At 44.7% G+C, this 23644-nt stretch overlaps 1 protein-coding gene across 2 annotated transcripts in view; it reads right to left on the bottom strand.

Annotated features, from left to right (window-relative positions):
* Nucleotides 1-23212, bottom strand: part of bcl2l12 (BCL2 like 12) — a 50440-nt gene extending 27228 nt beyond the window's left edge. The window contains exon 1 of one of the 2 annotated variants that reach the window (XM_075453938.1): nt 22449-23212. Coding sequence is in view for 1 of the 2 variants with exons in the window: in XM_075453937.1 (XP_075310052.1) it covers nt 22449-22933 (485 nt within the window). In the remaining variant the exon portion in view is untranslated. The remainder of the gene's footprint in view (nt 1-22448) is intronic. The other variant, XM_075453937.1, reaches the window with a different exon arrangement.
* Between the last annotated feature and the right edge of the window lie 432 nt (nt 23213-23644).

Here is a 23644-nt window from a genome sequence, read left to right as displayed (position 1 = left end):
ACACAGGATCTATTATACAAATCATAGATTGTCAAAATTCTACCCAAATGTTGTAGACACCTATAATCGATGTAACGAGTCTCCTGCTGACCTCATGCACATGTTTTGGTCATGCCCTAAGTTGAAACATTTTTGGTCTGAAATATTTGGTACCCTCCACAGAGCCTATGATGTTGGGGAGGATCCCCGTCCTCTCCCAGCTCTTTTTGGTATTCTTCAAACTAAATCCTTTGCAAGCAAAGCCCAACACTGCATGGCTTTCTGTTCTTTACTGGCAAGGCGTTTAATTTTGCTTAACTGGAAACATACTGCACCCCCCTCTTACAGTCGATGGGTCAAGGAAGTTCTTTTCAACTTGAAGTTGGAGAGGCTTAGATTTTCCCTTAATGGTTCATTGAGTAAATTCAACAGGACTTGGGACCCCCTGCTGTCCATCATAGACACTCTAGACATTGAACCAGAAGAGACGCAGGTCTGAGTTTTTGTTTAGTTATTTATTTACTTTTTTTTTGTCCCCCTTTTATTTTATCTTTATTTTATTTATTTTTTCCTCCTTCTAATATTATTTATTTTTAGGTTGCTAGTACTTTTGTTTTGTCTTATTCTTTTTCTCTTCCCTTTCTCTTCCTGTCCTCCTGTTTGTGGATTTAAATTATTGTCATTCATGTACTGTGCTTAGAACATGGGGTTGTTGGGGATGTTGTGTGGGAGGGGCGGGTGGGTGTTTTTTCTGAAAATTGTATAACAAAAACAAATGAGCATTTTTTATGTTTGGGGTCCACCCAATCCTTTCTATGTCTTTGTATTGTTGCTCAATAAAGAAATTAATAAAAAAAAAAAAAGAAAGACTGATCCATGACTACTGTAACGGCCTGCTCACTGGGCTCTCTAAACGGGCTATAAGACAGCTGCAGTACATCCAGAACGCTGCTGCTCGAGTCCTGACTAGAACCAGGAAATACCACCATATTAGTCCAGTGCTCAGGTCTCTGCACTGGCTTCCTGTCACCCAGAGAATAGACTTTAAAACAGCTCTGCTTGTGTACAAGTCTCTTCACGGTCAAGCGCCAAAGTACATCTCTGACATGTTAGAGCCATATGAACCAACTCGGGCTCTGAGAACCTCAGGGAGGGGTCTGCTGCTGGGGCCCAGAGTCAGGACTAAACAAGGTGAGGCTGCGTTTCAGTTTTATGCTCCTAAAATCTGGAACAGCCTTCCAGAAGATGTGAGACAGGCCTCAACTCTGACAATGTTTAAGCTGTGCATATGACACCTGAAAGTATTTTATCTGCACTGTAGCGAACGCTGAAACAAGCATTTTTTTCTGTGTAAATTTATTTATTTTTTCTTGTAATATCCATTTAATATTTTGTATATTTTGATTTTATGTGCATACCTTTTGAAAAATTGTTTAATTGGTAACGTCACTTGACTACGTCGGCTGTCATGTGATAACACCTGATGGAAACAGATGAGTTTGTTTTCACGCTCAGGCGATTGCGCAAGCGGCATATGTAAAGGAAAAAGAAAGGAAAAAGGACTGTAATATGGACTTCTAGCAACTCTAAACCTTCTGATTGGAAAGGCACACGGTATGACAATCGAAAGAAATATTCTTGTTTTGTGTGTGTGTGTAATTTATGTTTTTTCCGAGCAATAATAGTTGGTATTTCACTAATGTATATTTTCCACCGTGGAAATCTTGTTGTATTTCAGTGTTCACGGTGGTCTTGGACGATTGTCAGAAAATGTATGAAATAAAAGGCGTTTAAACCATCAGTCGGAGCGTTGCGCTTGATCCATCAGGGAGAAAAAGTTTGGAGCAGCTATAGTGAACACGTTCCCCGTGTGAAGCTCAGCCCGAGGCCGAGAACATTAAGGGACTGCGCGCTGTGAATGCAAGCTGTGATCTTCTCACCAGCCGTGCCGAGGTGGACGGGGGAAAGAAAGAACGGATCGTTGCGATTGCAGTGACTTGTAAAAACATAGCGTCGGCTTGCAACAAGGACAAAGATTGAGACTGTGCCGTTTCCACAAGTCACCACAAGGGAGCAACAGCGCGCCGTGGTCGTGAGTAGTAACATCAAGCCCTTGGATTTCAGGTTCTTTCAGTTGGCAAGAAACGAACATTATAACTTGTAAATATTTAAATAAATGTGAAAGGCCATTGTGTGCATATTTTGTGTGAATATTTCTGGCCTGTGAAAATAAGTAATTTGACATTCCTACTTTGGATTTCTTGTTTGGTTTAACCTGTGTGTGGTTAATATATTTGAAATTAATAGGCATACTTGTACCATAAGTTTTGCTTAAGATTAAGATTTTGATTACTGCGTTTAGTGTTGTTTCAAAATAGTACAGAAAATGGCTCAAACCAAAGAGAGTGTTCTTGTACTTGAGGGAGTAATTCAGGCTCTTGAAGAAGAGAAAATAGAACTACAAACCAAGTTAGAAACTGAAACAGATGCAACATTAAGAGACCACATGACAGAACGCATAGCTGAAATTGACAACAATCTGCAAGCACATAGCGTAGAGAGCAAGGAACCAACTTCGAAACCTGAACAACCAAGGCGATCAGAAAGAGAGCGAAAACCAACTGAAAAGTGGCTTGAATATGCAAAAGGAGAGAGTGTAAAAAAGGAAAGAAAGTTTATGCTAACTTATGTAAGCTTCAAAAGTGAGGTTCAGTACACTAGAAGCAAACTCAAAGAAGAATGTGACGAAGAGGAGCTTGAAAGTATGACAACTACTTTGGAAGACTATGAGTCACACTTAACGCAAATATACAAAAGCCTACGTGCATTGACCACACCAAGCCAAGACATAAGACGGCGAATGGATAGCTGCACCTCAGTAACAAAAGAAGTAGTTGCTCTGTTGAAAATGCGCTGCTCAGAAGTAGGCAATGAGTTTGATGCTGCCGCAGTAAAGGAATCACTCTTTAAATTACTTCAGAGAGATGATGCAAAATCAATATATGGGTCCACTGTATCAAGAGCTGGCGCAGATAGCGTATCAGGAAGTCAAGTGTCATTAAAGAAAGCAGAAGCAGCAGCACGCTTAGCATCAAAACGTGCCGAAATAAACAGAGAAAGTGAAATAGCTGCACAGAGAAAAGAAGTATTTGCTCAGCAAGAAAAACTGACGATGCTGGAACACCAAAGGGATCTGGAAGCTATGCAAGCTGAATATGATGTGTATGCGGAGGAGGAAACAAAAATGAAAACTGAAATGGGAGAAAAGCAAGAAATAACTCTGTCTCCAGGTCAGCCCCAAACTCAGCAAAACACAGCTCCATATGCTCAGATTCTCCATGGCACATTAGTCCCTCCTCGCTCTGAAAAACAGCCAGAACAAAAATTGAATGACGTGACACTAGTGCAAGCCTTTAAAGAATCTCTGATGATGACAAGACTTCCGGCACCTGAGCCATCTGTGTTTAGTGGGGATCCTCTCAAATTCACTGAATGGCGAACCAGCTTTAAAGCCTTGATAGAGACTACTTGTGCAAGCCCAGCACATAGACTGTTTTATCTCAGAAAATACATAAGTGGAGATGCACTGTCTGTGCTGGAAGGAACTTTTTACCGAAGTGATAATGAAGCATACACGCACGCCTGGGATGCACTGAACAAGCGCTATGGCCACCCATTCATAGTGCAAAGAGCCTTTCGGGGTAAACTTAGTAGCTGGCCCAAGATAGGACCAAAAGAGCCACTAAAATTAAGAGAGTTCAGTGATTTTCTTGTGTCATGCAAAAATGCAATGCCTCACATATCAGGTCTTAAAGTTCTGGACGATTGTGAGGAGAATCAAAGGCTACTCCAGAAACTTCCTGACTGGGCAACAGCTCGATGGAATCGACTTGTCACCATGGATTTGGATGACGGCAAGCCATACCCAAGTTTTGAAGCGTTCTCAAACTTCTTAGCCAAGGAGGCACGCATTGCCTGCAACCCGGTTTCCTCGCTTCATGCTTTGAAGAAGATAGACGAGAAACCAGGCACAGAAGTGAAACGCATCAAAGCCAGAACCCTAGTGACAACAACAAAGGTTGCTCAAGGGAAAGGTTACCCTTCTAAAGATTCAGGTGAATCAGCAGGCTCGACAGTTAATCCAGCTGCTGCTCAAACAAAGAAGCACATAAAATGCATATGCTGTCAAGGGAACCACTTCATTTACAAATGCGAAAAATTTGCTGCTCTGACTCTTGAAGAGAAAAAAGCGTTTGTGAAAACCAACAACATGTGCTTCGCTTGCTTGAGAGTTGGTCATATGGCAAAGGATTGTCGAAAAAGGGCTACTTGCAATGTTTGTAGAAAGAGCCATCCAACTCCGCTTCATGACGAACAGAGAGACAATACCTCTACTGCTTCGTGTAGTATGAACATGACCAATGCTGACCGCACTTCAATGATAGTCCCGGTGTGGCTGTCTAGTGCTGTCAAGAATAGCCCAGAGATCTTGGTGTATGCTCTGTTAGATACACAAAGTAGCAATACATTCGTTAATGAAGAGGTGTGTGAAAAACTTAAGGCACACACTGAACCTGTTAAACTCAAGTTGTCAACAATGACTGACAGGTCAATAGTGAATTGTCACAGAGCCAGTGGGTTAAAGGTCAGAGGATACAGTTCCGAAGAAAGCATTGAGCTACCGCCAGCTTACACTCGAGAAGATATCCCATTGGAGAAGACCAGCATTCCAACTCGGGAAACAGCCAAAGGATGGACACACCTGCTTAGCATAGCTGACGAGATGCCAGACTTGCTAGACTGTCCTGCTGGACTGCTTATAGGCTACGACTGTGTCAGAGCTCTAAAACCAAAAGAAGTCGTAGCCAGAGCCGAGCATGAGCCATATGCAGTGAAAACAGACCTCGGGTGGAGCGTAGTTGGTGCCAAAACGCCTACTACTGGTGGAAGAACAAATGCTGGATTCTGCTATCACATCTCTGTAAAGGAAATTCCACCTATTACACCTGCATGTGTGATTAAGGCTCTTGAGAGAGATTTTCAGGATACAAACCCCACAGATGGAATGATCTCTCAAGAAGATATTCAGTTCCTACAAATTCTGAATGAGGGAATTCATCACAATGACAATGGTCATCTGGAGATGCCTCTGCCCTTTAGAGAGCGCCCCCAGCTGCCTAACAACAAACATCTTGCCACAGTTAGGCTGAAACATCTGAAAGTGAAGATGGACAAAAATTCCAAATACAAGGAGGACTATGTTCAGTTCATGGTCAATGTTTTCAAAGATGGTGATGCAGAGGAAGTGCATGTAACACCAAAGGACGGGAACATCTGGTACATCCCACACCATGGGGTGTACCACCCGCGAAAGCCAGAGAAAATAAGAGTTGTCTTCGACTGTTCTGCCAAATACGAAGGAACCTCGTTGAATGACCACCTCCTCACAGGACCTGATTTAACTAACACCTTGACTGGAGTGCTGTGTCGGTTCCGACAGTATCCAATTGCGATCAACTGCGACGTGGAGAAAATGTTCCACCGCTTTCATGTCACTCCAGAAGATTGTAATTTCATGAGGTTCCTGTGGTGGGAGAATGGGAACACAATGACTGAACCCAAAGAATACCGCATGAGGGTGCACATATTTGGAGCGGCATCATCGCCAGGATGCGCAAATTACGGCATGAAATACCTCGCCACCAAGTATGAGAGTGAGTACCCCATGGCAGCAAGCTTCATCCGGGGAAACTTTTATGTGGATGATGGTCTTGTCAGTCTGGATACCATTCAAAAGGCCAAGAAACTTGTCCATGAAGCAAGAGAAGTCTGTCAGAAGGGACAACTGCGACTGCACAAGTTTGTTTGCAATAACAGAGCTGTCTTGGAGAGAATTCCAGAGAGTGAGCGTGCTGTAAAAGTCAAGGACGTGGACTTAAACTACACAGAGCTACCAGCCCAGAGAGTGCTTGGAGTGAAATGGAACATAGAATTGGATGTCTTCTCATTCAATGTAGTCCAACAAGAAAGAACCGCCACTCGACGAGGTATCTTATCCACAGTCGCTAGCATATATGATCTGCTAGGATTTCTGGCCCCCTACATCTTGACTGGGAAAAGAATCTTGCAAGAAATGTGCAAGCGAGGTGTAGGCTGGGATGAGCCTGTCCCACTAGAACTAAGGCCAAAGTGGGAGACATGGCTCAATGACCTGAACAATCTTCAAACCATTCAAATACCAAGGTGCTTTGTTCCCAACAATCTAGGCACGATCCAGAAGATTGAGCTGCATCACTTTTCCGATGCCAGTAACGATGGCTATGGGCAGTGTTCGTATATTAGGATCGTAGCTGAAGAACAAGTGCATTGCACTTTAGTCATGGCCAAGGCTAGGGTAGCACCCATGAAGATTGTCAGTGTCCCACGACTGGAGCTAACCGCTGCCACAATCTCTGCAGCCGTAAGCAAGATCCTCAGAGAAGAGCTCGGCTTGAAAGTCGATGCTGAGTACTTTTGGACGGATTCACAAGTGGTACTGGGATACATCAAAAATGATGCCCGGCGTTTTCATGTTTTTGTTGCTAATCGGATCCAAAAAATCAGAGACACTACGGACCCTAATCAATGGTTTTACATTGAAACAAGTCAAAACCCGGCAGATCATGCATCTAGAGGACTCAAGGTGGCAGATCTAATGGCATCAGATTGGCTAAGAGGACCCAAGTTCTTATGGGAACAGGAAATTGTGACTAACCCAACAACCCCAGAGCTTCTCATAGGTGACCCTGAGGTCAAAGTACTGAAAACTGATATTGTGGAAGATGACCTCCTGAAAAGGTTGGCAAGATTTTCAGACTGGGTCACATGCCTCAACGTCATTGCTCGCATTCAGAGGCTGGTTCATAGAGACATATCTGGGCCTGTTACTGTGGAAGAGCGAAAGAAAGCAGCTCTCGTGCTGATCAAGGCGGCACAAAAGGAAGCATTTGGAGAAGAGCTCAAACTGCTTAGCCAATCACAAAAACTTAGGAAAAATCACAAAATGTATGAGCTTGACCCATTTCTTAAGGACGGAGTGCTCAGAGTTGGTGGCAGGTTAAGAAGGTCATCAGCGTCGCTAGAGTTCAAACATCCTGTAATACTCCCAAAAGAAGGCATTGTAACGCAACTGATACTTGACCATTGCCACAAAAGAACACAGCACCAAGGCCGAGGGCAAACACTGAACAATCTCAGAGCCAACGGATACTGGATTATGGGTGCTAGTAAAGTGGTGGCCAAGCACATCAAGAGTTGCGTGACATGTAGGAGGGTGCGGGGTCAAACTGAAGAACAGCGCATGGCTGACTTACCTGTTGACCGAATAGAGCCATCTCCTCCTTTCTCATATACAGGCATCGACTGTTTTGGCCCTTTCTACACAAAACAAGGTAGAAAAGAGTACAAGAGATATGGACTGTTGTTAACATGCCTAAGCTCACGGGCCATCCATATCGAGATGCTTGAGGACCTGACAACCGATGTTTTTCTTAATGCATTAAGATGCTTCATTGCAATAAGAGGAACAGTCAGACAAATCAGATCTGACCAAGGTACGAATTTCATAGGAGCAAAGAATGAGTTGGGAAAGTGCTTGATGGAACTTGACAAGGAAAGAATCGCGACCTATCTCGCAAGAAAAGAATGTGACTTTCTTATGAATGTTCCCGAAGCCAGTCATATGGGAGGCATATGGGAGCGTCAGATACGGACGACCAGGAGCGTGATGAGCTCTGTGCTTGCTCAGGCTAAAGGACAACTGGATGACTCCTCATTAAGGACGTTCTTCTACGAGGCCATGTCTATAGTCAACAGTCGCCCACTGACAACAAACACCCTCGCTGATCCCAAAAGTGCTGAACCCTTGACACCCAATCACTTGCTTACGATGAAGCCTACGATGCCCCTTCCACCTCCTGGAAAGTTCGTTCAAGAAGATCTGTATGCAAGAAAAAGATGGCGCAAAGTGCAGTATCTCTCAGAACAGTTCTGGAGCAGGTGGCGCCGAGAATACTTAACCAACATCAACCTTCGTCAGCAGTGGCATACAACCAGACGAAACGTACAGGTTGGAGATGTAGTCATTGTTAAGGATGAAAACACTCCCAGAAATGAGTGGCCCCTAGCTAAAGTTTTTGAGGCACATGAAGATGATGATGGTCTTGTGCGAAAGGTGAAAATACAAGTAGGCCAAAATAAGTTAGGACCAAAGGGTGAGCGCTTAACACAACCTTCATTTCTTGAGCGTCCAGTACAGAAATTAGTTGTGTTAGTTGAGCATTATTCAAAATAGCTCAACATTAACATAAAAATGAAAAGAGTCAGTCACCTAAACAGACATTGATGGAAATTATGGGTAAAGTTTAAGTTTCAAGTTGTTAGAAAATTACAAGTTTTATTTCTTTGAATATGGTGAAAGTAAACCTTTTTATAATTTTGGTGGCAGTGTAGCGAACGCTGAAACAAGCATTTTTTTCTGTGTAAATTTATTTATTTTTTCTTGTAATATCCATTTAATATTTTGTATATTTAGATTTTATGTGCATACCTTTTGAAAAATTGTTTAATTGGTAACGTCACTTGACTACGTCGGCTGTCACGTGATAACACCTGATGGAAACAGGTGAGTTTGTTTTCACGCTCAGGCGATTGCGCAAGCGGCATATGTAAAGGAAAAAGAAAGGAAAAAGGACTGTAATATGGACTTCTAGCAACTCTAAACCTTCTGATTGGAAAGGCACACGGTATGACAATCGAAAGAAATATTCTTGTTTTGTGTGTGTGTGTAATTTATGTTTTTTCCGAGCAATAATAGTTGGTATTTCACTAATGTATATTTTCCACCGTGGAAATCTTGTTGTATTTCAGTGTTCACGGTGGTCTTGGACGATTGTCAGAAAATGTATGAAATAAAAGGCGTTTAAACCATCAGTCGGAGCGTTGCGCTTCATCCATCAGGGAGAAAAAGTTTGGAGCAGCTATATGCACTCTTTGCTTTTTAATTAATTAATGATTATTTTAATGGGTTTTTAATTTCTTTATTTTATTTTTAATTTCTTTTTAATGATTTTATTGCCTTCTTGTAATTTTTTTAGCTGTGAAGCACTTTGAATTGCCCTGTGTATGAATTGTGCTCTATAAATAAAATTGCCTTGCCTTGCCTTTATGCTGAAGGTAGTTCTTAATGACATTGGCTGCATGTTTGGGGTCAATGATACGGCTCCCTGATGGTACCTGCCTGTATTTCTCAGCACCGAGGACACTATTAATCCTGAGCAAATATCCAACTCTATTTGCAGACATGCAGCCCCAAACTTCCAAAGAGCCTCCAACATGCTTCACTGTTGACAGCATACACGCATTATTAGGGCTGAAACGATACACTAATCTCACCATACCATACGATACACTTCCATCATTTTCTGGGGGAAAAAAGGGACAGTGTGATTTGACATGAATCGTCGCTGACTGGACTGGTGGTCCGATCTTTGAACCGGAAGGAAAACACCACCAGACAAACAGAAACAAACGAACATGTCACAAACGTGAGAGCTGTGCACTTTACACAACATTTTTATCAACTAATTTATCACTGTTTTGTAGAATTTGACCCCCTGGCTTGTATTGTATTACCTTAATGTTCTGTGTTTTCACTCATTGTAACGTCTGACTTTTCAATAAAGTTTGCTTTAAAAAAAAAAAAATTAAATATAGATATATATGGCAGTATCGATAAAATTGCTCAGCCCTACTCATTACTGTATCGCTCTCCAGCCTTTTGGTAAACAAACTGCCTTTTGCTACAGCCAAATATTTCATATTTTGACTCATCAGTCCATTTTTCACTTGGCCTTCTTTCCATGTCAGAGATATGTCTTTTTGGCTGCAACTCTTCCATGAAGACCACCTCTGGCCAGACTTCCCTGGACAGTAGATGGATATACCTGGATCCCACTGATTTCTGACAGTTCTCAGATGATGGCATTGGTGGACATCTTCCAATTTTGAAGAGAAAAAAGCTGTTCTTGGCCGACCACTGCGTCTATGAACCTCAGCAATGCCCGTTTCTTTGGGCTTTTTCCAAAAGAGCTTGAAAAGCACATCTTGAAACTAGTGTTGCACCGATACCATTTTTTGGCCCCGATACCGATACCTGGCTGTGCAGTATCGGCCGATACCATACCGATACCACTCTGTTTAAAAAAAAAATTATTAAAAATTAAAAAAAAAAAAAAAAATTATATATATATATATATATATATATATATATATAATTTTTTAATTTTTTATTTCAAACAGAGTGGTAACGGTATATATATATATATATATGAAGAGCTGCATACTACTTGGATGTAAAATGTAAAATCTTTATTAGTTTACAAGTTCATAAAACACATGGGGTGGGGGGCTCCGATCTAATGGAGAGAGAGAAGGATTGGGAACGCAGGCTTCCTTGGTCGCGACACACACACACAGGCTAACCCTTAACACAGCACACGGAATGAAAACCCACCACAAGTCAGGCTAGTTTCACTAGCTTTAAGGCACGCTTTAAACACAGCACACGGAATGAAAACCCACTACAAGTCAGGCTAGTTTCACTAGCTTTAAGGCACGCTTTAAACACAGCACACAGAATGAAAACCCACCACAAGTCAGGCTAGCTTCACTAGCTTTTAGGCACGCTTTAAACAGCACACAGAGTCAACACACCACAAAACACGCGGCTAACCTGCAGCATATGGCGCCCGTTTAACCACAGACCCGTCACTCCTCCCCACGCAACCCCACCAATCAATACCACATAACAATAGGCCGACCTATACATAAACACTAAAACACGAAGTTAAAAGGAGAGGAATACTTAACTCGCCCACTTGGCGAGACCCTCCCCTGGGGTCTGAGCTTGTGCCGCCGTCCAACTCCCCGGGGCTTTGCTGGACGGCGAAGACGGTAACTAGCTGTCAGCTGGTAGTGCGCTGTCACGACCGCACAGGGAGCGATGGCAGCCCAGCACTCTCTATCGTGGACCCTGTTTTGAGAGATCAGATCACATCACCCCAGTTCTCAGGTCTTTACATCGGCTCCCGGTCAGATACAGAATAGATTTTAAAGTTCTGCTACTCGTCTACAAATCACCGAACGGTTTAGGTCCAGAATACATGAATGACATGCTGGTAGAGTATAAACCCAGCAGAGCTCTGAGATCTGCTGACTCAGGTCAGATAGTGGAGCCCAGAGTTCAAACTAGACACGGTGAAGCAGCTTTTAGCTGTTATGCTGCACACAACTGGAACAAACTACCAGCAGCTTTTAGCCGTTATGCTGCACACAACTGGAACAAACTACCAGCAGCTTTTAGCCGTTATGCTGCACACAACTGGAACAAACTACCAGCAGCTTTTAGCTGTTATGCTGCATACAGCTGGAACAAACTACCAGCAGCTTTTAGCCGTTATGCTGCACACAACTGGAACAAACTACCAGCAGCTTTTAGCCGTTATGCTGCACACAACTGGAACAAACTACCAGCAGCTTTTAGCTGTTATGCTGCACACAACTGGAACAAACTACCAGCAGCTTTTAGCCGTTATGCTGCACACAACTGGAACAAACTACCAGCAGCTTTTAGCCGTTATGCTGCACACAACTGGAACAAACTACCAGCAGCTTTTAGCCGTTATGCTGCACACAACTGGAACATACTACCAGCAGCTTTTAGCCGTTATGCTGCACACAACTGGAACAAACTACCAGCAGCTTTTAGCCGTTATGCTGCACACAACTGGAACAAACTACCAGCAGCTTTTAGCCGTTATGCTGCACACAACTGGAACAAACTACCAGCAGAACTGAAATCAGCCCCAACTGTAAGCACTTTTAAATCCAGGTAAAAAACATTTCTCTTTCCGTGTGCTTATGGTTGAGTTCCTTTAAATCATTTTAAAGCCTAATGCTATAAATCCTCTTAATTGTTTTATATTTTTTTCCCCTCTTCTTTGATTGCTTTTAACTGTGTGTTTTCATTTTTATTCTATTTTTTTATTCTCTTTAAATTGCTTGTTTTTATGCTGCTTTATGCTGTTCTTTTAAATGCCTTGTCTTTATGTAAAGCACATTGAGTTGCCTGTGGTATGAAATGTGTTATATAAATAAAGATGCCTTGCCTAAACTTAAGTTAAAGGGTTGAATCAGTTAAAATGAACATGTGAAGTCTGTTCTACCATCACCTGTGGAGGTGACAACCCAGCAATTGGCACAATGGGACAAAGTCATATCTTGGTATATATGTAAGGGTAAAAAGGCCAGGATAAAACAGAACAACTCTACAGCTCAAGAAGGAATATGGATGAATGGAGCTTCCATGCCAGCTCAGGCCTTTCATTTCCTGGTGTAATATGATATTTTGCCAAGTGGAAGGAGCTTGAGATGGCAATGTCAAGGATTGCTCTTCAAGCAATTATTTCAGATCAGGTGTTAACCAAAAACCATCTGAACAAGGTAAATAAATGCATTGGTATATTTCTTAAATTTGGAGTTAACTCTGAAATTGTGCAACATAAAAATAAATAAACAATAAAATGGTGCGCCTTTGATAGTGACTTCCCCCTAATTTAAGTGATGAAATATTTAAGGTCTGGGCAAAGAATGGTGTAAGTGCTTATTGTAGTCCGATATAAAAGTGGTCATTGAAGAACAATGTGGTTTTGAACAGCAAGATTTTTAAAGATTCCTCCAAATGTGACATTACTTGGGCACACTTAAAGGTGGGGTATGAGATCTTGGAAAAACGGTTCCTGCAAGCTATATTTTTGAAAATACACAACCTTGCCTCTCCCTTCAGCCCACCCCTCGAAACCACGCCTTCAAAACACATGAAGGAGTCACGAGTCTGTGAACGCGCAGGGGGGAGGGGTGAGGGGGGCTGACGGTTGATTGGCGTGTCAGAATCCAATAGAAGTAACTCTCATCATTACTTCTATTGGTCAGACATTTCCTCTTGCTACACCCTATACAATGGACTAAAACATTAAAAAAAAATTCCAAACATTCTATCTTAGTGGGTGCAATGGGGTCGTGAGGAGGCTTTCAGACAATATGATAAAAAATGCTCCAGAAACATCTCATACCCCACCTTTAAGAAAGTCAAAAACATGGCAAATAACATGGTAACCTATCACAAGAGATAAATCAGACAAGTCTGATGAAAGCCTGTCTGAGCTGGTCAAGCTGCACCCAGCATGAGATTAATTGCAGACCTCCAGTCTATTCTGCAACTTTTCTGTAAATTTCTTGTCTCCTCTTTTCTCTACAAATGTATCCCTAACGTGTATAGTTGTAATGTTATCAGGCTTTTTGTGGGACATGGGTTTTAATGAATAGACATCGCCACATGTACTTCGAAACAATAGGAAAACTGCAACAGTGTGTCTCGTTTTGCATTTCTATTAGCCAAGATGCCACTACAGAACCTTGGCTCGCAAACTGGATGGCAGAAGGAGGTTGGCTGCAAGATCACTCTTCAGCTCCATTATGACCAACATGTGGGCTGGCTAATAAAAATAAATACAATAATCACCTTATTTGTTGTATATAGAACCTTGTTCTAGAATGCGCTGCTGAGGGTGGCAGCACGTTGGAGTAGCTCTGTACCTCACATTGAGATTTTTCTTTTTTCTAAAATTTCATTCCTGTTATTTCTTGGAAGAAATTGCATTTTTTGGACAACTGTTTCTTCCTGCCTTGGATGCTGTGCAGCTGGATTAATTTTTCCCAATACTTTTGTATATTTTACTCTTTTGTTATGATGCATAACCATAGCAACAGGGTGGTTTACAACAGGGAGCAGCTGATTAACATTGGAAAAGCAGAAATAATTCGACAACTGAAGCCAGAAATCCCACTGGAATTGAAAAGGAGGCGTCGTGGATGCAGAGCAGGAGCAAAGAGGAGAGAAAGAAAGAACGAAGATGTTCAAACCATCTCTGCCATCCGTCATCATGGGCATTGTAAGATCATTAGCTAACAAGTTGGATGAACTTCTAGCCTTGACAAGGACTCAGCAAGAATATCGGGAATGTAGCATTATGTGTTTTACTGAGACATGGCTACAGGATCATATTCCCGACTCCAGCGTCTCTCTGCCGGGCTTCCTGACTGTACGAGCAGATCGAGATTTAAAGAGTAGCAGGAAAAGGAAAGGGGGTGGATTGGCAGTGCTTGTCAACAACAGATGGTGTCACCCAGGACATGTTACTGTGAAGAGTCGTATCTGCAGTCCTGACACTGAACTATTGGCAGTAAGTTTTCGTCCATATTATTTGCCAAGAGAGTTCACCAGTGTTGTTTTGGTGGCTGTTTACATTCCACCCTCAGCTGTTGCCGACACTGCATGTGATGTCATCAGTTCCGTTGTTGCTAAGATACAGACACAACACCCCAATTCTTTTGTGGCAATATCTGGTGATTTTAATCATGCCTCACTCTCTGCTACACTGCCAACTTTTCAACAGTTTGTCAGCTGCTCTACCAGAGAAAACAAGACATTGGATTTGTTTTACACAAATGTCAAGGATTCATACATTTCGAAATCAAGACCTCCCCTGGGTAAATCAGATCACAACCTTGTTTTTCTCTGTTCAGCATATAAACCCCTTGTCCAGAGACTACCTGTCACAAAAAGGACTGTTAGAAAGTGGTCACAGGAAGCTGAAGAAGCCTTACAGGGTTGTTTTGATGCAACCGATTGGATTTCTCTTTGTAAGCCACATGGAGAGGACATTAATGCCATGACTGAGTGTGTGACTGACTATATAAACTTCTGTGTGGACAACACCATCCCCACCAGAACAGTGAGATGCTTCCCTAATAACAAACCCTGGATCACCAGTGAGCTAAAGGAACTATTGAACAAGAAAAAAAGAGCCTTTAGGGAGCGAGACAGGGAGTTACTGAGGAGTATACAGAAGCAGCTCAAAGTCAAGATCAGAGAGAGCAAGGAGGTGTATAGAAAGAAGCTTGAGAGTAAACTGCAGAGGAACAATATCAGAGATGTGTGGTCAGGAATGAAGAAGATCACAGGCCTCAAGCAGAGGGAGGATCGGATGGATGGAAGTCTGGACAGAGCAAATGAGCTGAACACATTCTTCAACAGGTTCAGTTCAGGAACAAGCTCACCATCCTCCCCTCCTGTTCCCAGCCAAAGAGACATCCCACCCTCCTCTGACCCACAGCTTTCCTGTAACATCTCCACCTCCACCTCAGTCATGGATTCTTCTGCTTCCACTAGTTTGTCTTCAACCCAATCAGGAGATGCTGCTGTCCCCTTTGCCTCCCCCTCCCACTTTTCTGTTTCTAGAAGTCAGGTGAAGAGGCAGTTGGAGAGACTGAACCGGAACAAGGCTGCAGGTCCAGATGGTGTCAGCCCCCGAGTCCTGAAGGCCTGTGCAGAGCAGCTCTGTAGGATTCTGCAACACCTTTTCAACCTTAGCTTGACCCAAGAGAAGGTTCCACTGTTGTGGAAGACATCCTGTCTGGTTCCGGTACCAAAGAAAACTCACCCTTCAGACATCAATGACTACAGACCTGTTGCCCTGACATCCCACATCATGAAGGTCCTGGAGAGACTCCTGTTGACCCACCTGTGTAAGCAAACCAGCACATATCAGGACCCCCTGCAGTTTGCTTATCGCCATGGAGTTGGAGTTGAAGACGCTATCATACACCTGCTTCAACAAACCCACTGTCATCTGGACAAAGCAGGCAGCACTGTGAGGATCATGTTCTTTGATTTCTCCAGTGCATTTAACACAATCCAGCCTGATCTGCTTCGTCTGAAACTCCAGAAGACTCAGGTGGAGGCCTCAACAATCACCTGGATTAATGACTACCTGACAAACAGACCACAGTTTGTCAGACTGAAGAATTGTGTGTCTAACCAGGTGATCAGCAGCACAGGAGCACCACAGGGGACTGTACTCTCACCATTCCTTTTCACTCTGTACACTTCAGACTTCCAGTACAAGTCAGACTCCTGTCATCTACAGAAATATTCAGATGACTCTGCAGTTGTCGGGTGTATCAGAGATGGACAAGAAGCTGAGTACAGAGAGCTGGTGGACCGCTTTGTGGCATGGTGTGGGAACAATCATCTCATCTTGAATGTTAACAAAACAAAGGAGATGATTGTAGATTTCAGGAGAAACAGGGTCAGATCAAACCCTGTTTCCATCATGGGAGAAGAAGTGGAGGTGGTTGAGGAATATAAATACCTTGGTGTTCATGTGGACAACAGACTGGACTGGAGACACAACAGTGAAGCAATCTACAAGAAAGGACAGAGCAGACTGTACTTCTTGAGGAAGCTAAGGTCCTTCAAGGTTTGCAACAAGATGTTGCAGATCTTCTACAAGTCTGTTGTTGAGAGCGTCATTTCCTCTTGCGTCATCTGTTGGGGCAGCAGCATCAGAACCAGGGACCTAAAAAGACTCAACAACCTGATAAAGAATGTGGAACCTCTGGAGACAATAATGCAAAGAAGGATTTTGCATAAAATCAAGAGAATTATGGACAACCCTGAACATCCTCTCCATGAAACTGTTATCAGAAAACAGAGTCTCTTCAGTCAAAGGCTTCTTCAGTTTGGATGCAAAACGGACCGCTACAGGAAATCTTTCCTGCCCACAGCCATCAGCATCTATAATAACTCCTTGATTTAATTGAGCTACATCAACATTTAATTTCCCTTTGGGATAAATAAAGTATTTTTGAATTGAATTGAATTTACCATTATGAGTTGACATTTTGTATTGTTCAAACTGGTTCAAACAGAACTTAATGCATGTGTTACGCGAGACAATAGACACAGGTACAAACCCTGTAGCTGTTACTCCATAACTTAAAGATATGAAAATAAACTAAAAACAAAGAGCTGGCAGGTGGACAGAGGTGAGGGAGAGGTGCAGCTTAGCTCACCGGTCAGATGTCGATGGCGTCGTCAAACACGGTCCGGATAGCCCGCACCCCGCTCTCCTGAGCGGACCAGCTTACGCGTGGTGACCGAGTCACAAATTCAAGTGGGGGAAAAGAGAGAGTCTATGGTAGCTGGAGCGTGTGTTCAGTCTCTCCGAGTGAGTGTCAATCTCCCATTCACCGTCTCCCAGGTGAACTAAATAAGGTAATCAAACCTTGCGCCAACCCACGGACCGGAGGTGACGTCACAGTTGCCATGGTGACAGCTGCACATCACGTGTCCACCACCAGCTCCAAACAAAACAAAACTAGAAAGGAAAGAGACCTAACCCATCCGTAACACATGCTTTACAGTAATGTGAATTTTGGGTGCTTACAGTTCCAATGTCTTCTCATAAGACGGTGGTTCTCAAACTGTTTCTCCAAGGCCCCTCTTTTGTCTTTAGAAAAATTTTGAAGCCCCCCTAAACATCCAAATATTGACCAAATCAGGCAGATGTTTTATTACAAACTACTGCAGTGTTTCTTTTAAAGCAAACTCTGAAACAGCTTCATGTGTGAACGGTTACAGAAAAATCCCTTGTGCAGGAAGGAGTGGAAACATTCATGCCAATTTCTTTTTTCAATGATTATTTTCCTCATTCCATTCCATTTAAGATCTGCTTCTGTAGAGTAATTGTCAATGATTTTGAACAACTGGTCTGCAGTGGCTCTGTAAGTCACATGATTGCAAAAAGCAAATCTTCTCTCACATCATTGGCGTCAACTAATCTGACAGGTTATTAATAAAGGCAAGGCATCTTTATTTATATAACAGGCAACTCAATGTGCTTTACATAAAGACAAGGTTATTAAAAGAACAGCATAAAGCAGCATAAAAACAAGCAATTTAAAGCACACGGAAAGAGAAATGTTTTTAACCTGGATTTAAAAGTGCTTCCAGTTGGGGCTGATTTCAGTTCTGCTGGTAGTTTAAACAGTCTCTATTGTAGTCTGCTGCTACTTTATTTTCTAATTATTTGGAGATTGACAAAAGGTCGAAACTAAAGGTTGCAGGCAGCACTTTGGACTAGTCTCAAATAAAGCGGAATGTAAATGGCTAGGACTTAGGGGTGGGCGATATGTATCGTTTGCGAAATTATCGTGAATGTTGTTTTGACGATGAGTAATTTTGCAATATCGAGATATAGGCTATATATATATATATATATATATATATATATATATATTTATATTTTTATTTATTTATTTTTTTTTTTCAATCGCCAAAAATCAATAAAGTGCGGCGCCTGTGGTCCTCTGCCCTTACCACAGCGCCACGCCACGCCCTGCTTTGAACACTCTATTTTTTTCAAAGTAAACGCTTCGGACCCCGCGGGACACTCGGAGCATCGAAGGGGCGCCGAGAGGCAGGGGCTGCAGACAGCTCGCCTCGCGGCGGACTGTCAGCTCGATCCCGAGATCCAACTAGAGCTTTTTAACAGCAGCAACTTTAAGATACGCTATTGGAGCTGGAATTACCGCGGCTGCTGGCACCAGACTTTCCCTTCAATTGATCCCCGTTAAAGGATTTAAAGTGTCCTATATTGTTATTTTTCGTCACTACCTCCCCAAGTCGGGAGTGGGTAATTTGCGCGCCTGCTGCATTCCTTGGAAGCCGTTTCTCAGGCTCCCTCTCCGGAGGGAGAAGTAGCCTGAGAAACGGCTCGAGGTTATCAGTCACCAATGCGGCCGGGGCACCCCGAGAGGCATCCCCGAAGGTCAGCGCTCGTTTGCATGTATTAGCTCTAGAATTGCCACAGTTATCCAAGTAACGTTAGAGCGATCAAAGGAACCATAACTGATTTAATTAGCCATTCGCAGTTTCACTGTAGGCCTACCGGCCGTGTGTGCTTAGACTTGCATGCTTGTGTTCATTTTATTGTGATCTTAACGCAAGTTTTAATTTTTTTTTTAATATCGTCAAAATATCTTTATCGTGAAAATCCTAAAAAATATCGAGATATTTTTTTTTTGCCCATATCGCCCACCCCTACTAGGACTGCATCTGTTCAAATCTGTTAAAAACAATAAATGACTTCATAAAGCCACTTTTTTTGTTATTTATCAATCTTTTAATCTGCTACAATAACATAATGAATTTAAATGAAAATACCTCAAATTGAGGGCTTTTCTCAGCAATTTTTAGGTGCGATTAAAAAAAGAGATTAATTAGATCAATTAATTACAGATCATAATTAATTAATCTCAAATAATTAAACAGCACTAGTAATGTTATATTTTCATTTGTAAGTCGCTTTGGATAAAAGCGTCGGCTAAATGCAGAAACAGAAACAGATTTTCGAGTTTTGACCATTTTAAATATGCTGATACAAGTTCCAGAACACGTTTACATCTTGGCACCAGAAACACTCAGTATTTACACAGTGAAAGCTGACATATGAGCATCTCAGCCCGTCAAAATGAAAAATCATTCTTTATGGCAATTATTGGAGAGAAGTGTTATTGTGTGTTGGTCCAGAGAAAACAAAGAGAAAAGTCATCTTTTTTTCCACCACTTCATGCAGCCCATGATTAAACTGGCTGACAGATAAGAACTCAGGCTCTTTAATGGTGTCATGTTGTTCCACTGCAGCCGTCAGTCAGGTTTTTCAAGTAAAGCCTCAAAGAATTCTGCGCAGTAATTAGGAGGCTTATACTAGAACAGGTGCTTTCGGCTGAACTCAGACAGACGTCTCAGTCCTGCTTTTAGTTTACAGCAAGTGGACAGCAGTTCAGTTTCTAAGGGCTTATTTTTCCACTTGACTGGATCTGCAGAAGTGAAGTCTTTAGCACCTCAGATGCTCAAACTGTTCACTTCCTGCTTTTTAAGGTCAAACATCAGATGGACCACCAGAGGACCACCACGGACAGCAAAGTGCACACTTCTACATTCAGCATCTGTTTGGGTTTAACCTGACGCCCATGGGTTAGGGTTAGTGGGGAGCTATTCATCCGAATTCATCTGTGATCACTTTTACCTGAACTGAGAGGCAGAACAGCTTTTAGGATGGAGTGCTGTTCTGCTGTGCACCTGTCAGAGTTAGAGTTCAGGACACCTGAAGCTACAGTTCACTGCTGTAAACTCAGTCTGTCCCTCTGTCCCTCTGTCCCCCTGTCCCTCTGTCCCCCTGTCCCTCTGTCCCCCTGTCCCTCTGTCCCACTGTCCCTCTGTCCCTCTGTCCCACTGTGCCTCTGTCACTGTCCCTCTGTCCCACTGTCCCACTGTGCCCCTGTCCCTCTGTCCCCCTGTCCCTCTGTCCCCCTGTCCCTCTGTCCCACTGTCCCTCTGTCCCTCTGTCCCACTGTCCCTCTGTCCCTCTGTCCCACTGTGCCTCTGTCACTGTCCCTCTGTCCCACTGTCCCTCTGTCACTGTCCCTCTGTCCCTCTGTCCCCCTGTCCCTCTGTCCCTCTGTCCCACTGTCCCTCTGTCCCTCTGTCCCCCTGTGCCTCTGTCACTGTCCCTCTGCCCCCCTGTCCCTCTGTCCCTCTGTCCCCCTGTCCCTCTGTTCCCCTGTCCCTCTGTCCCCCTGCCCCCCTGCCCCTCTGTCCCCCTGTGCCTCTGTCCCTATGTCCCCCTGTCCCTCTGTCCCCCTGTCCCTCTGTCCCCCTGTCCCTCTGTCCCTCTGTCCCTCTGTCCCCCTGTGCCTCTGTCCCTCTGTCCCCCTGTGCCTCTGTCCCTCTGTCCCCCTGTGCCTCTGTCCCTCTGTCCCCCTGTCCCTCTGTCCCCCTGTGCCTCTGTCCCTCTGTTCCCCTGTCCCTCTGTCCCCCTGTCCCTCTGTCCCTCTGCCCCCCTGTCCCTCTGTCCCCCTGCCCCTCTCTCCCCCTGCCCCCCTGTCCCACTGCCCATCTGTCCCCCTGTCCATCTGTCCCTGTCCCTCTCTCCCTCTGTCCCCCTGTCCCTCTCTCCCTCTGTCCCCGTCCCTCTCTCCCTCTGTCCCCCTGTCCCTCTCTCCCTCTGTCCCCCTGTCCCACTGTCCATCTGTCCCTCTGTCCCCCTGCCCCCTCTCCCTCTGTCCCACTGTCCCTCTGTCCCCCTGCCCCCTGTCCCTCTGTCCCTCTGTCCCTCTGTCACTGTCCCTCTGTCCCCCTGTCCATCTGTCCCTCTGTCCCACTGTCCCTCTCTCCCTCTGTCCCCCTGCCCCACTGTCCATCTGTCCCTCTGTCACTGTCCCTCTGTCCCCCTGCCCCCTGTCCCTCTCTCCCTCTGTCCCCCTGTCCCACTGCCCATCTGTCCCCTGTCCCTCTGTCCCCCTGTCCCTCTCTCCCTCTGTCCCCGTTCCTCTCTCCCTCTGTCCCCCTGTCCCTCTCTCCCTCTGTCCCCCTGTCCATCTGTCCCTCTGTCACTGTCCCTCTGTCCCCCTCTCCCTCTGTCCCCCTGTCCCACTGCCCATCTGTCCCCCTGTCCATCTGTCCCTCTCTCCCTCTGTCCCCCTGTCCCTCTCTGTCCCTCTGTCCCCCTGTCCCTCTCTCCCTCTGTCCCCGTCCCTCTCTCCCCCTGTCCCTCTCTCCCTGTCCCACTGTCCCCCTGTCCCTCTGTCACTGTCCCTCTGCCCCCCTGTCCCACTGTCACTGTCCCTCTGCCCCCCTGTCCCTCTGTTCCACTGCCCATCTGTCCCCCTGTCCATCTGTCCCTCTGTCACTGTCCCTCTGTCCCTCTGTCCCCCCTGTCCCACTGTCCATATGTCACTGTCCCTCTGTCCCACTGTCCCCCTGCCCCCCTCTCCCTCTGTCCCCCTGTCCCTCTGCCCCACTGTCCCTCTGCCCCATGTCCTTCTGTCCCTCTGTCCCCTGTCCCTCTCTCCCTCTCTCCCTCTGTCCCACTGCCCATCTGTCCCCCTGTCCATCTGTCCCTCTGTCACTGTCCCTCTGTCCCCCCTGTCCCACTGTCCATATGTCACTGTCCCTCTGTCCCACTGTCCCCCTGCCCCCCTCTCCCTCTGTCCCCCTGTCCCTCTGCCCCACTGTCCCTCTATCCCACTGTCCCTCTGCCCCATGTCCTTCTGTCCCTCTGTCCCCTGTCCCTCTCTCCCTCTGTCCCACTGTCCCTCTCTCCCTCTCTCCCTCTGTCCCACTGTCCCTCTGTCCCTCTGCCCCCCTGTCCCTCTGCCCCCCTGTCCCACTGTCCCTCTGTCCATGGAGCTGCCAGCCGGCACCGCCTCCAGGAAATGTGACACACCACACCAACCCAAAAAAGCCCGGCAGCCGACATCAGAAAACCAGCCACATTTCTCTGTGGCAGGAAACACAACTCCGAACAAACGGAGAGTCTAACCGGGCACCGAGCTACCGCGGGCTAAACTTTTCCCACCTTCACGGGGACAGTTGATACTTTCGTCAGAGAAATTTTTCAGGGCTTTAACGAAAGGCAAATGCAGTTTAAGTGGAGGGAGACCTCCACGGAGACTAGTGTTCTTACCTCTGGTTGGAGCCGGTGGAGCAGCACCCAGCCTGGGCTCTCTGACCTCCAGCCTGTGCGCAGCTACACCGAGGTGTACGGTAACAGCACGAGGAGGAGGAGCGCGAGCGAGCTGCGCGAGGAGCGCAAGCAGTGCTTCTTCTTCTTCTTCTTCTTCTTCTTCTTTGGTGACTAGGGACAGCCACTGCTGCCCCCGTTGCCCCTACTTTCTGCTCTTTGGAGCCATCTGTATATATATGCACATAATCGTTGTATTTCTCATCTATATAACTATAAAATTCCTGCACCAAATCCACAGTTTTACTTCTTTCCTTTATATTTTGCATTTCTAAATCTACCCTGGCCTCCTGCAGCATCCACTTAGGCACCTCTGTCCACAGAACCGTCGGGCTCACCTTAAGATGATGTACGCTTAATTGTTCTGCTATTCCCCCACTGACCCATCCAAAACTTGTTTTATCCCCTTTCCCCTTTTCCCAGCACATTTCCAGAACTCTCTTTACTGGATGCTCTCTGCTGTGTCCCTTTAACTGCACCCAGTAATTCGCCATAAGCTGTTTCTTTCTAAGCCATAGTGGCATTTCCCCTGCTTCAACCTGCAAAGAGCAAACTGGAGCTGTTTTCATTGCTCCTAAGCAAATCCTTAGGGCTCTGGCTTGAATCACATCCAACTGTGAGAGAACTGTTTTAGCTGCCGACCCATATCCCACACATCCATACTCTATTTTAGACCTAATTAGGGCCACATATATGTATTTTAGTGAGTTAAAATCAGGTCCCCATTCTAACCCTGCCAAACACCTCATAATATTCAATATCTCCTTACTTTTCCCCACTATCCCCTTCACGTGCTCCCTCCACGTTATCATAGGATCCAAGATCATTCCCAAGAATCAAAACTTTCCTGCTCTTTCTAAATTCTCCCCATATAACTTTAACTTTTAACTTTTATTAATTTTCTTTTTTGAGAAGAACATTACTCCACTTTTCTCCACTGAAAATTTAAAACCCCACTCTGCTCCCCACTTCTCCACTTTATCCATACCTTCCTGTAGCCTCTTAACTATGTAGTCTACATTTCTTCCTCTCTTCCATAATGCCCCATCATCCACAAACAATGACCTCCCTATTTCTACAGGCACACTTTCAAATATATCATTTATCATTATTGTAAATAGCGTAGGGCTTATGACACT

This window comes from Odontesthes bonariensis, chromosome 21, assembly GCF_027942865.1.
Source record: "Odontesthes bonariensis isolate fOdoBon6 chromosome 21, fOdoBon6.hap1, whole genome shotgun sequence".
Taxonomy (NCBI): Eukaryota; Metazoa; Chordata; class Actinopteri; order Atheriniformes; family Atherinopsidae; genus Odontesthes; species Odontesthes bonariensis.
This window is presented reverse-complemented; position numbering and strand designations above follow the sequence as displayed.